At 37.6% G+C, this 11,698-nt stretch overlaps 2 protein-coding genes across 3 annotated transcripts; both read right to left on the reverse strand.

The window, feature by feature from the left end:
• Positions 1–264: 264 nt before the first annotated feature.
• Positions 265–9,460, reverse strand: LOC130072898 (calcium-independent phospholipase A2-gamma-like). The gene is made up of 10 exons (XM_056238215.1): positions 9,178–9,460; positions 4,561–6,009; positions 3,647–3,796; positions 3,390–3,547; positions 2,578–2,672; positions 1,861–2,032; positions 1,724–1,781; positions 1,453–1,647; positions 1,179–1,374; positions 265–622 (listed from the first exon to the last, which is right to left on the reverse strand). The coding sequence occupies exons 2-10, from the start codon at positions 5,854–5,856 to the stop codon at positions 360–362; spliced, it is 2,583 nt and encodes an 860-aa protein (XP_056094190.1). The 5' UTR covers positions 5,857–6,009; positions 9,178–9,460; the 3' UTR covers positions 265–359.
• A 139-nt stretch (positions 9,461–9,599) lies between these two features.
• LOC130072897 (uncharacterized) lies at positions 9,600–10,766 on the reverse strand. Of its 2 annotated transcripts, none has more exons than XM_056238214.1 (3): positions 10,481–10,766; positions 10,094–10,279; positions 9,600–9,929 (listed from the first exon to the last, which is right to left on the reverse strand). In XM_056238214.1, exons 1-3 carry the CDS (start codon positions 10,595–10,597, stop codon positions 9,738–9,740), a joined length of 495 nt encoding a protein of 164 aa, XP_056094189.1. In that variant the 5' UTR covers positions 10,598–10,766; the 3' UTR covers positions 9,600–9,737. The 2 variants fall into 2 exon arrangements, with proteins under 2 accessions (XP_056094189.1, XP_056094188.1); XM_056238213.1 differs by having other exon boundaries at positions 10,475–10,766.
• Positions 10,767–11,698: the final 932 nt, after the last annotated feature.

Below are 11,698 nucleotides of genomic sequence, written 5' to 3' on the forward strand. Positions count from 1 at the left end.
AGAAGTAGTGTGCCCTTAGTTTGATCAAAGAAAAGTGCATTTTTTATTTAATTACATAAACCTCTGAAAAATGTAAAACAGAAATAAAGAAATAAATACATCAGTCTATAAATATTGACTTTCATACAGAATTTACATTTACATATGTAATCTGCTTTCATGGCAGAAGTACTCAGTACATTAATTCTAACATGGCTGTGTACACGGCTGCATATTTGGACATGAAATACTGATTTGATTTGTAACTTCTCTAACAATGATTTGTAACTTGTCAAAATAAAATTTGTGATGTAATTAGTTTCCATCCAGAAAAATGCATACATTCAACTGATTTCTGGTCAGCACTGTGTAAAGTCCACTCAAGCCCAGCGCTGCTGCAGCTCCCACGCTTTCCCACCGATCCAGTCCCGTGTCTTCCATATCGCTGTGCGCTCTACCATCAGCACATCACACAGACGTTCCAGTTTGGGTCGGTTCCGGTCCAAGTACAGCTGTGTGTCTTTCTGCAGCTGTTGAAGCACTTCAGGCCTGCTTTCATCCAGTGTCACGTTTGACCTCAGCATCGGGTTAAAGCGAAAATACACATTCGGTGATAAGAGGTCATCCAATAGAGTGTGAACTCCTAAACATGACAATATGAACAATATCAGCACCTCAATATATCCAAATAATTTTTTTAAAAGTGAAGGACATATGCAAGTGTGTAAAAGAGCACCATGTTGACTGGCTAAATGCAAGTAGTCAAAAATATATATTTTTTTATCTTTATTATTACAAATACTTATTTCAGGATTTAAATGTACATTTATCCAGTTAACAGATGCTTTTATCCAAAGTATTTATTTTACCATGAGAGTCAAAAATAATAATTATTAATAATTGCACAATTATTCACTGTAATATGAATAATATTACAATTATATTCATAGTGGTACAAGACAAATAAAAAAGAGAGCATTTTAAAATGACTAAATAATTGTAAATTGTGTATTATGAACAATTAACAATTGCACATTTATTCTCTGTAGTATTAATAACTGTGAAAAATATCCTTATAGTGGTACTCCACACAAAATTTAAATGATTAAATAATTGTAAATTGTGTATAAAACATAAAATGATTATATGTAAATATTAATAACTGTACAATTATTCAATTATAGTGGTACCAGACTAACCCTCAGTATCGGTGGCACTGCAGATCAGGTTGCTGATTTTGGCTCTGAGACTAGTGGAGGTTCCAGGCCCTCTTCTAGCATTGTCATAGCGTCCCGTTCCCAGTGACAGCACACACTGGAAGTGCTGATTGGGCCACAGCAATCGGCTTTCATGGACGGCCAGAGCACAGGGGTTATTGAGGATAAGACCACCATCCTGGAGAAAACAAACGGGAAAAGGTCTGGATACAAGTATATTTTGGTCCTGAAATTGACTAAACTTGACTGTTCTGACCTGGTGTATGTCACCGTGGAGAGGGAACTCCTGGAAATATCCCGGAGCAGCAGATGAGGCGCGGACAGCCTGCCACAGCCGGTACCCTGATCCTCCGGAATAGCGGCTCAATCTTCCTGGAGCGTGGTTATAGTTGCGGAAGATAAATGCTTTCGGACTTTTCCCCCAGTTCACTACGGCACTTACAGCAGACACCTGTGTAAGAAGAGATCAGCAGTCAGGAGATCATGAAAATCTGGATTTTAAAAGACAGATGGTATATTTGATTCACCTTTGGGCTCAGCTCATCTCTTGCTGTTTTAATTAAAATCTCCTCCCCCGTCTTCTCCCTATGATGAACATATGGGAATAGTTAAGAAAGCATCGCAGGCATTAATAGTTTACTTCCACTGAGTGTTTAAATCCAACCTTAAAATCATCTCCCATGTTTCTGTGTTGTAGTAGGAGTGTGTCCAGCCCATCTTCACTGTACCAACCAGGGGGTTTTGTCGAAAAACGTCTGTCCCAAAACGATGATACATCTCTTCACACTCATCTAAAGAGATATGAGCTAGACCCAACATGAAAGCCAAAACTGCTCCTGTACATCAAACACAGAGATAAAAAAGATATGATGATAATAATAATATATTGCCATGTAATAATAAGAGTATAGTCAGTATTTACTTTATATACACTGCAGCCTCTTGTGCTCACCAAGGCTGCATTTATTTAATCAAAAACACAGTCAAATGTAAAAAATATGTCACAATATTAGTATTTAAAATAACCATTTCTTATTTGAATATATTTTATAATGTCATTTATTCCTGTGATGTCAAAGCTGAATTTTCAGCATCATTACTCCAGTCTTTAGTGTCACATGATCCTTCAAAAATCAATATGAATGATTTGATGCTCAAGAAACAAAATGCTGCTTATTATTTTAATGGAAACCGTGATACATTTTTTTTCAAGACTCTTTTATGAAGTTGAAAAAACAAGCATTTATTTGAAATAGAAATCTTTTGTAACAGTATTACTGTCACTTTTTGTCAGTTTAATCCAGAATAAAAGTCCTTGTCCTTACTGAATAAAATATTTTTAAAAGACTTTGTGAATAAAGGCTTTGTCGTGCATTTTTACCTGTGCTGACTCCACATATATAGTCAAAAAGTTGATACACTCGCTTTCCTGTTTGAGCCTCCAGCTGTTTTAGCACTTGTAATGGAACTAACCCTCTGTAATGCAAGAAACAGTTGTAAGTAAAAGCCATCTTGGCATAAACACATTTCTCTGTACGAGTGACAAAAAGTATTGTCATTAATAATTGTTATATTCCCTAAAATTCCAAACAGATGTTTAGTATCTCTAAAGCTTTTTTGGAAGACATTGAATCATATTTATCCAGTTTTACACAGTAACACCTCATTGCAGTACACGAGATCCAGGGGGCGGAGTTGGATCCAGATCTAAGGAGTGGAGATGGTAGGATTAGGGGTGGGGTTAGGGATCAGGGGGTGGAGATGGGTAGGGTTAGGGGTGGGGTTAGGGATCAGGGGGTGGAGATGGGTAGGATTAGGTTAGGGTTAGGGATCTGGGGGTGGAGATGGGTAGGATTAGGGGTGGGGTTAGGGATCAGGGGGTGGAGATGGGTAGGGTTAGGGGTCGGGTTAGGGATCAGGGGGTGGAGATGGGTAGGATTAGGTTAGGGTTAGGGATCTGGGGGTGGAGATGGGTAGGATTAGGGGTGGGGTTAGGGATCAGGGGGTGGAGATGGGTAGGGTTAGGGGTGGGGTTAGGGATCAGGGGGCAGAGATTGGTAGGTTTAGGTATATGTAAGGTGGGAGGAGTTGGATCTGGATCCAACTCCTCCCCCTGGATTTCGTGTTCTGAGGACCATCTCGTTTTACAGGCAAAACCTGTAGAGCACGTTGACTAAATGTGGTGTTTCTTACTTGGTTCCACCTCCATCAATGGAAAGCACTCTGACCCCACAGCCTTTGACTGGATCCACATAGCCAATCAGAGCAAGAGTCTCCCTAATGGCTTCTTGAAGTTTTTCATCCATCCAAAAGATCCGGCGTCGTCTAAGGAGACATAGTGCTGCTTTTTCCTGGATTTCATCAAAGAAATGAATTGAAAAATCTAAATTTCTGCAGTTACATATTGTGTTCTACATTTGGTTTTAATGGATTTGAGTCTTGTATTGTACCTGCCACACCACAGCCTTGCATGCTGGGTGCTGAATGAGGTGAGTGTTCAGTTCCTCCACACAAGAAGTGATGGATGACGGTACGCTAGCCTCTTCAAGCCTGTTCAGTAGTACTCTTGTCATCTCATCTGCCTTCCTCCTCCTAAAAACCTAAAAAACAGCTTTCCTGCTATATTCAATCCATTTCATTGACTAGATACAGTGTAGAAAACAAAAGCTTTCACACAGGATACACTAAATAAATCTGTAGTTACTTACTACTTTACTTTAAAACAATTTTCACTCAGAAATTGCAAGTTAATTTCAGAAATGATTACAAAGAAACTGCATTTGTAGTAAACATGACAACAAGTAACACACTGAAACATGAAATTTTGAAAGACTGAAATAGTATTTTCTTGTAAAACTTACTTTTATTATCTTTTTTATTTAATACTTTGAAAAAAACATTTTGACAAATGCAAAGGGATGCACCGATATTAAAATTTATATGATTTGATAGGCTGAAAATGATTTTGTGTCAGTGCTGATACCCGATAATAAAATTCTATACTATTTTGTCTAAATGAGTTAAGAATACATCACTAAAATCAATCATTTTAAATGCTACAAGTGAATTTTTTTAAACGAGTTACTAATTTGTTTTTAAAAATTTGAAGAAATCAGCATGAACAATTACATTTCTAATATTGACCGATCGTTTAAAAATCTCAAATATCAGCAAATAACCGATATGGTACATGTATTCTGCATCCATGGGAAATATGAGTTTCATATGTTATTTTGCTTTGTGTGAAGACTACTGTTGTAGTTTTTTCACACAAAGCAAAATAACATATGAAACTCATATGAGTCCCAAATGCTTGAGTTCAGGTGTTTGATTAAATTATGATTTCTGGTCATGCAAGACTCACCATTTTGTCCAGCATTTCCTCTGGGGTCCTTGTTACAGTTGTATGGTCACTACGCCTGCTAGAGCCCATTCCCAGGTATCTGCCCACAAATCCAGGTAAAGTTGAGGGTTTCAAAAGGCACTCAAAGAAGGGCACTGGTTTTTCCTGGCTCACCATGTCCTCAAATGAACCTCTGTAATGTTCTTCTGTGTATAGCTCTATACCCACCTCCTCATTCTCTAAAGCTGCAGATCCGTTGAAGTACCGATTAATGTGGTTGGCCATGTAAGTGTAATTTTCCCCAAAGTGTGTGGCGAGGCTGCTCATGTGGAACAAGCCCGGGGATTTAGGCTGAAGAAGAAGTGAAGTAGGGTCTTTAGTTTTGTTTAGAGGGTCCAGTGAGACTGAAGTCTTTGACAACTGATGATCAACACCTGGTGATTCCTCAACAGTATCTGCTACTTTTGCCCCAAAGTATCGATTGATGTGACTGGCAAAGTGAAGGTATCCTTCTTCCCAGGAACTAGATACATTCTTATCAATCTCTGGTCTTGTACCCAAACTAATGTTTTGCTGTGTTTGCTCATTTTCCCAACAAAGAGCACTTTTGTTACCCATAACTCTTCGCTTTCTGCTTCTAGACCTTCTGAAGCCATCATCTGGTGATACCTCCACATGGATTTGCTCAGCTGGATTTCGAGAGAATACAGAGTTAATGTGATTGGCCACATAGCTGTAAGTCTCCCCAAATCTGTTTGCCAAGGAGCTGATGTGGAACAGCTGTAGTCCAGGATAGGCCGAGGTCAAGGCTTGATTTGAGGATGTTTGATGGGCCTGCTCAATAGAAGGCGTCCCTATAAATGCTCTGGACTCTCCAGAGCGTCTCTCTCTCTGAACTCGTCTCTGAGTTCTGGTAAATGGTTCCTGCACTGAAGATATCAACTCAATCTGCCCATAATCTATCACAGAGACCCGTTTCTGCTTAAAGTACAAGTTAATGTGTTGGGAAAGACGATCAAAAGACTCTCCTAATCTCAGTCCAAGTAAGTGCATCCGAAAAGTAGTCCTACTGTTCTGGTAAACTCCAATGGGTGCTTCTGCTTTGAATGTCTCTCTACTGGAGGTTGAGTATAAATGGTACATCTGAAGCCCCAATCCATTCTCATATTTCATATTACGGCTAACAGCTCCAAAAAGTCTCTTAGTTTTTATTGATCTGTGTGATTTGAGAGGAATCCTCCTTGCTGACTGAGGTGAGGAGCCGATACTCCTGACAAGGTGAGACACATTACTGATGTTTGTGAGGAGATACTTCATCTTGCACAGTTACCAGAGCTACCTTGACCCCAGGTAAGTGACCTGTGTTTTGTCAAGATACCAACCCATCAATGAAGTGCCTACAGGGTCCAAGCAGATGATCTGAATGAGGACTGGATGAGCTTTGGCAGCAGAATCAGAATCATGGAATGTCTGGAATGAAATATCAAGGAAACATAAAAACATATAAAAATATTTAATCATAATGATCTGTTCTTGTGGTGTGTATTTAAGAACAAAGTCAGTTCTTGAACTTATTCCTACAAACAGGAAAATCTATAAAGATCAAAATAATGTTTAATAATTTAATCCACAGTGTTGATTTATGTTTGGACGCCCCCTCCTGGTCAATTATGGAGGTCAAATATCTATAAAAAATAAATCAAGAACTGTGTCAAAAATAAATCATGGAATATGTCAGAAATGCATCTATGGCCAATGGTTATGCATTTATTTACACTTTTAATTAAAGTTTTATTATTATGGCACTTACTATGCAAATACTTCATATTCAGTTTCTTTGAAATTTGTACTTATGTTTCTAATGTATAAATAATGATTCATAAGCAAATCTTCTAATATAGATCATGCACAAAATAATGACAAAAAATGTCTGAGCCAATTTGACTCATAAGTATTACATTCTTTCAACAGTGATGTTTTTTTTAATTAGCTTACTTCCAATTAAGGGGATAGTTCACCCAAAATTGAAAATTAGCCCATGATTTACCCCCCTCAAGTCATCCTAGTCAGTCGTCACCTTTATTTATATAGCACTATTTACAATACAGATTGTATCAAAACAGCTTCACAGTGATAACATGAAAATAATACAAGAAGATTGTTTCTAGAAGAAAATTGCGTTATCGTCCACCTTAAGTAAGGCAGATCAATAATATTGTTGAATATTAAATGTCCCCAACTAAGCAAGCCAAAAGCCAAGGCAACAGTGGCAAGGAACCAAAACTCCATCAGGTGACAGAATGGAGAGAAAAACCTTGGGAGAAACCAGGCTCAGTCGGGGGCCAGTTCTCCTCTGGCCAACGAACGAACAGTGCATGATTATGATTCAGGCAATATTACAGGTCAGAAGTCAGATTGGATCAGAACATTCACAATATTTATCCAGTTCCATCTGGTTGGAGGTCGGAGTCATCATGCTGTTATGGAGACGAGTTTGTGTCCTAGGTGTATACTACATTGTTCCTCCAGACGAATACAATCACAAGTTATATTAAAAAATGTCCTGGCTCTTCCAAGCTTTATAATAGCATCTGAATTGCCATTTCTGTTTTGAAGTCCATAAAAGTGCATCTATCCATCATAAACAAACTCCACACGGCTCCGGGGGATTAATAAAGGCCTTCTGAAGCGAAGCGTTTGTGTAAGAAAAATGTCCATATTTAAAACTTTAGTAAAATAAAAAAGTAAAATAACTAGCTTCCGGCCAAAGAACATACAGATTCCACTTAAACCTAAAGCGCAACTTACGCAACTTGTGACTTCGGAAGTAGCGTAGTGCGTCATGTGTAAATATCAACAGTACGTCACATTACTCGCATAAGTTACGCTTTACACTTAAGTGCAATCCGTATGTTTGTTTGGCCGGAAGCACTTTATAAAGTTCTAAATATGGATATTTTTCTTACACAAACGCATCGCTTCGTTTCAGAAGGCCTTTATTGAGCCCCCAGAGCGGTGTGGAGCACTTTTATGATGGATGGATGCACTTTTTTGGACTTCAAAACAGAAATGGCCATTCACTGCCATTATAAAGCTTGGAAGAGCCAGGACATTTTTTTTAAAATATAACTCTGTCTGTATTCGTCTGAAAGAAAAAAATTCATATACACCCAGCCAGGATGACTTGAGGGTGAGTAAATCATGGGCCAATTTTCATTTTTGGGTGAACCATCCTTTTAAACCTTTAATTCAACAACCCCTTAAAGGGGTCATCGGATGCCCATTTTCCACAAGGTGGTATGATTCTTTAAGGGTGTTCATGTCAAAAACAGTGCATGTCTCTTTAAATGATAATAAGCAACTGCTCACCCCACCTCTCTCTTCAATAGGGGGTGTCGAATGGCTTAAATATGCTAATACGGGACAGTCCTTCAGTGGTCGTGGGTGGAGCATGAGCATTATGACATCATAGTGCTCATTGAGAGTGTTTAGACTATTTGAGAATTTAAAAAAAAAAGGAGTGAATGGATTTTTTTTCATTGTATGGTTTCATTGTTTGTGTCCACACACTGCAAAGACACATTTATATGCAAACACCATATAAAAGTGAATTTTGCATCCGATGACCCCTTTAAGGGGTTTTTGCAGAGTGAATGTTATGTACAAGCCATTCTGTGAATAAGAACAGGTTAACTATGCTCAGAACTGTGAAATAGGACACCAAAGTGTCAACTGTATAGGTCATAGAAATAGCCTATTTAGTATTTCAATGAACCTCCAGTACAGATTTATCTGTCACGTGACAAGACAGAAGAGAACTGCCACATGTCTTTGTTGTGATCTGAGGACTGGCACGGGCCTTTGCATCACGATGTGTACATTCAGTTCCACATGTCAATTTCCACGTGCTTAGACTCGGTCACACGGAATCAACAAGTCCTCTATTTAAAATGAAAGACAGTCACCAATAGACCAAACGACTGCATTCTCTTTTGTAGAGAGTTTGTTAATGTTTTGTGACATGGCTGACCTTTATGTATACTATAAATAAATGAGAATTTAAATGCAACACAAAATTTTGCCTCTATTCCCAGACCTATATTCAAAAATTAGAACAGCACTAGTAATGAAATGAGAAACATTTTCATAAAAGATAATATTAAGAAGCAATACATATTTGAAGGTAACACTTTAAAAGGTTTCATTTGTTAAAATTATTTAACTACACTAACAATAAACAATACTTTTACAGCATTTCATTTAATTAAACATTTTAACATGTAGTGCTTTGGGTTTAAGAAAAGCGCATTTAGAAATAAAATGTATTATTATTAACATTTAATAACACATTTAAGATCAATAGATGTATTTGTTAACATTACTGCACTGTGAACCAACATTAACATGAACTGACTTGTGATTATCATGTCTATTCTGTAAATTAAAGGGGCTTCAATGTTTAAAATGTTCAACTTAAGCAATGATTATAACTAGTCATCATAAAAAAGCATTTTATATTCACCTAGACAGAAGGTCAAGTTAATTCCAATTCAACAAACCATACTTACTTAACCTTGAGGGTGACTTGTAGGTCTTGAAGCCCTAAATAAACTAAATATATTTTGTCTTTTGTCTTACCTTTTGCGTTCTCCTCTTCTGCTGAACTTGACTTCAAGGAGAATAATAAATGCTCACTTTCCTTCCAAAACACATATATTGCTTGGATTGCTTCCTGTGGTGTTTATACTTGTTTCTGTTGTGGTTTGCAATCCCGCCCTACTCAAACCCTATTGGTCGGTTTAAAGGAGTACTGCCCAAACCCCTGGACATTCCTCATTAAAGCACAATCTGTCCTACCATATCCCAACAGTTGATGACTAGTCAGGAGGCGTCTAAATTTAGAAAATGTACCATTAAAGTTGTTCAATACTCTGACTACCCTCCCAGTATGAATAATTTATTGTATATACAGATATTACATTGTTTTTTAAAGTGTAGTTAAAGTTTTTTTTTTAAAGTTTACTTAATAAAAAATAATTTGTTCTGAGTATATATGGATATTACAGTTACATTCAGACTCTTTTAAATATTAGATGCAAAAAAGTAAGCTTTAACGTACAGTAACAACAACTGTTAACGACGATACATCCATTGACATGATAGTATAGCATGGAGCCCATTTTAAAGTTCTGAGACCCTTATGTCTCTTTTTTAACACAGCGTCCAGTGATGCAGCCCTCTCTGCCGGTCCACTTCAGTCTGTTTCTTGCAAACATCACGTAGGCGCGATCCATTACAGGCCTGATGAGTGGGAGAGAGATGAACCGTCCAAGCCAACCCAAACCCACCGCACTGTACATGACTGTAAAAGCTGGCACACCACGATGAATCTGCCCTCAAAAGAAACAGTAGCATTGAGGGATAATAATCACATATTTGATCAGGTATTGTGAAATGTATTGAAAATAAACACCATACAAATATCTGAAATACATTTGAAACACAATGCTATTGAGATTTTTCACATGATAAAAGTGGGAAACTGATCACTCACCTTGTTATTCGTATCAATCACTGTCATTTCCTCCATTGCAATCTCATAACTGACTCCATATTTCGTCCCGTCATATTCTGGCAGTGAAATGTCCACAAAATCAACTTTTTCTGCTCTGTTTCTCTGAAGAAACTGAAGTAAGCGAATTTCTTTAACACATATTGGGCATTCTCCATCATACAGTACCTATGACACAAAATGAACACGATTAGCCTAACACACAATACACATGCTTGCTTAGTGATGTCTGGATGGGCAGATCTCTAGGTTTTAGTATCTTCATTCTTGACTAGTACACGCAGTGACAAGAAACATGCGAGCATGACAGTAAACTAGGTCATTGCTAAACTATAGTGAGAACGAGAAGTGAGATCTTCTCACCCTTACACTGCCAGATGATCCTCGTCCTTTCTCGAGAGAGCAGAGCAGTCGCTGTGAACTAACCACACTCGTCCTGGAGCCCACATAACGTAAAGCTCCAACCAAAGCTATCCTGACAGCCATTTCAGTCTTGTGAATGGATTTGAGTGACAGAACGCACCATTTAAACTCCCTTCATGCACTTTATGATTTGACCTGTCCGGATCCGATGCCTGTTAGCTGATTCGCTAAGAACTTACACAACACATAAAGTAACGCGATATTACGATTTTAACACGATTTTTTTGTACAATTTTTTTATCGAGTATTTGTAAGCATGTGTGTAAGCATGTGTGCTGCTGGAGAGAATTTAAAATTCATAGCGGCGTAAAAGTAATTGTGAATATTTGATCTTCCAAATCCAACAAACGCCAGTGCACACGTGAGATCAACACAAACATTGTTCCTTTTCCAAACTAAAAGTCCCTCACACTGTACAAATCTAAAACTAAATTTCAGACATTTATACACCCAAGACTAAAATTAACCTATGACCTTATCTCACACTTAATAAAAAAAAATATTTTAAACATTTAGGGGCGGTTTCCCAAACAGGGTTTAAATAAAGACAGAGCAGGTATTAATCTAGAATAGTTGTTTATGTCTTAATGGCTTTCTAAAACAAATTAACACATGGAGTCCTGAACTAAATTAAACAAGATTAATTTAAAACTAACTGTGCTAATATGAATTAGCACGACTGAGGTAGCCTATACACATGGAATCAAACGAGAAAATCTTAAATTTGTACGGAATAGGCTTTATGCACAGCTTCACTACTTCCTGAACTTCAGCCAGCCCTTTGTTTCCTGTCTGTCATTATTGGACAAACTGATTGATCCAGGTGTGCCTGATTATTGTCACTGAGGCCAGGCACACCTGGATTAATCAGTTTGTCCAATAATGACAGACAGGAAACAAAGGGCTGGCTGAAGTTCAGGAAGTAGTGAAGCTGTGGCATAAAGCCAATTGAGAAGCTAATCTATGTAAAATAATTTAATCAAAAAAAGAAAAATGCACACATCAGCTGATGAATCAAATAAAAAGAATGCCTGGAAATCTGTTTGTAATTAATTTAAAGCAAGAATATTACAACTTCAGGCAAGACATAATCATCAGCTATATTACCTAGCTGTTTTGAGAAATCTGTGGTGGACATTACAATAGTTATTCAATACAGTGTTG

The sequence above is a fragment of the Rhinichthys klamathensis genome, unplaced genomic scaffold (genome assembly GCF_029890125.1).
Source record: "Rhinichthys klamathensis goyatoka isolate OS25496 unplaced genomic scaffold, OSU_Roscu_1.1 h1tg000510l_1, whole genome shotgun sequence".
NCBI classification, from domain to species: Eukaryota; Metazoa; Chordata; class Actinopteri; order Cypriniformes; family Leuciscidae; genus Rhinichthys; species Rhinichthys klamathensis.

Coding starts and splice junctions, on each gene's coding strand:
- LOC130072898 (XM_056238215.1), bottom strand. CDS start 5,856: ATGAAGTATCTCCTCACAAACATCAGTAATGTGTCTCACCTTGTCAGG. Junction 2,673..3,389: donor ATTGATGGAGGTGGAACCAA/GTAAGAAACACC, acceptor CTTGCATTACAG/AGGGTTAGTTCCATTACAAG. Junction 623..1,178: donor CAGTGCCACCGATACTGAGG/GTTAGTCTGGTA, acceptor TGTCATGTTTAG/GAGTTCACACTCTATTGGAT.
- LOC130072897 (XM_056238213.1), bottom strand. CDS start 10,597: ATGGCTGTCAGGATAGCTTTGGTTGGAGCTTTACGTTATGTGGGCTCC. Junction 10,280..10,474: donor GATCATCTGGCAGTGTAAGG/GTGAGAAGATCT, acceptor TTTGTGTCATAG/GTACTGTATGATGGAGAATG. Junction 9,930..10,093: donor TGATTGATACGAATAACAAG/GTGAGTGATCAG, acceptor TTTTGAGGGCAG/ATTCATCGTGGTGTGCCAGC.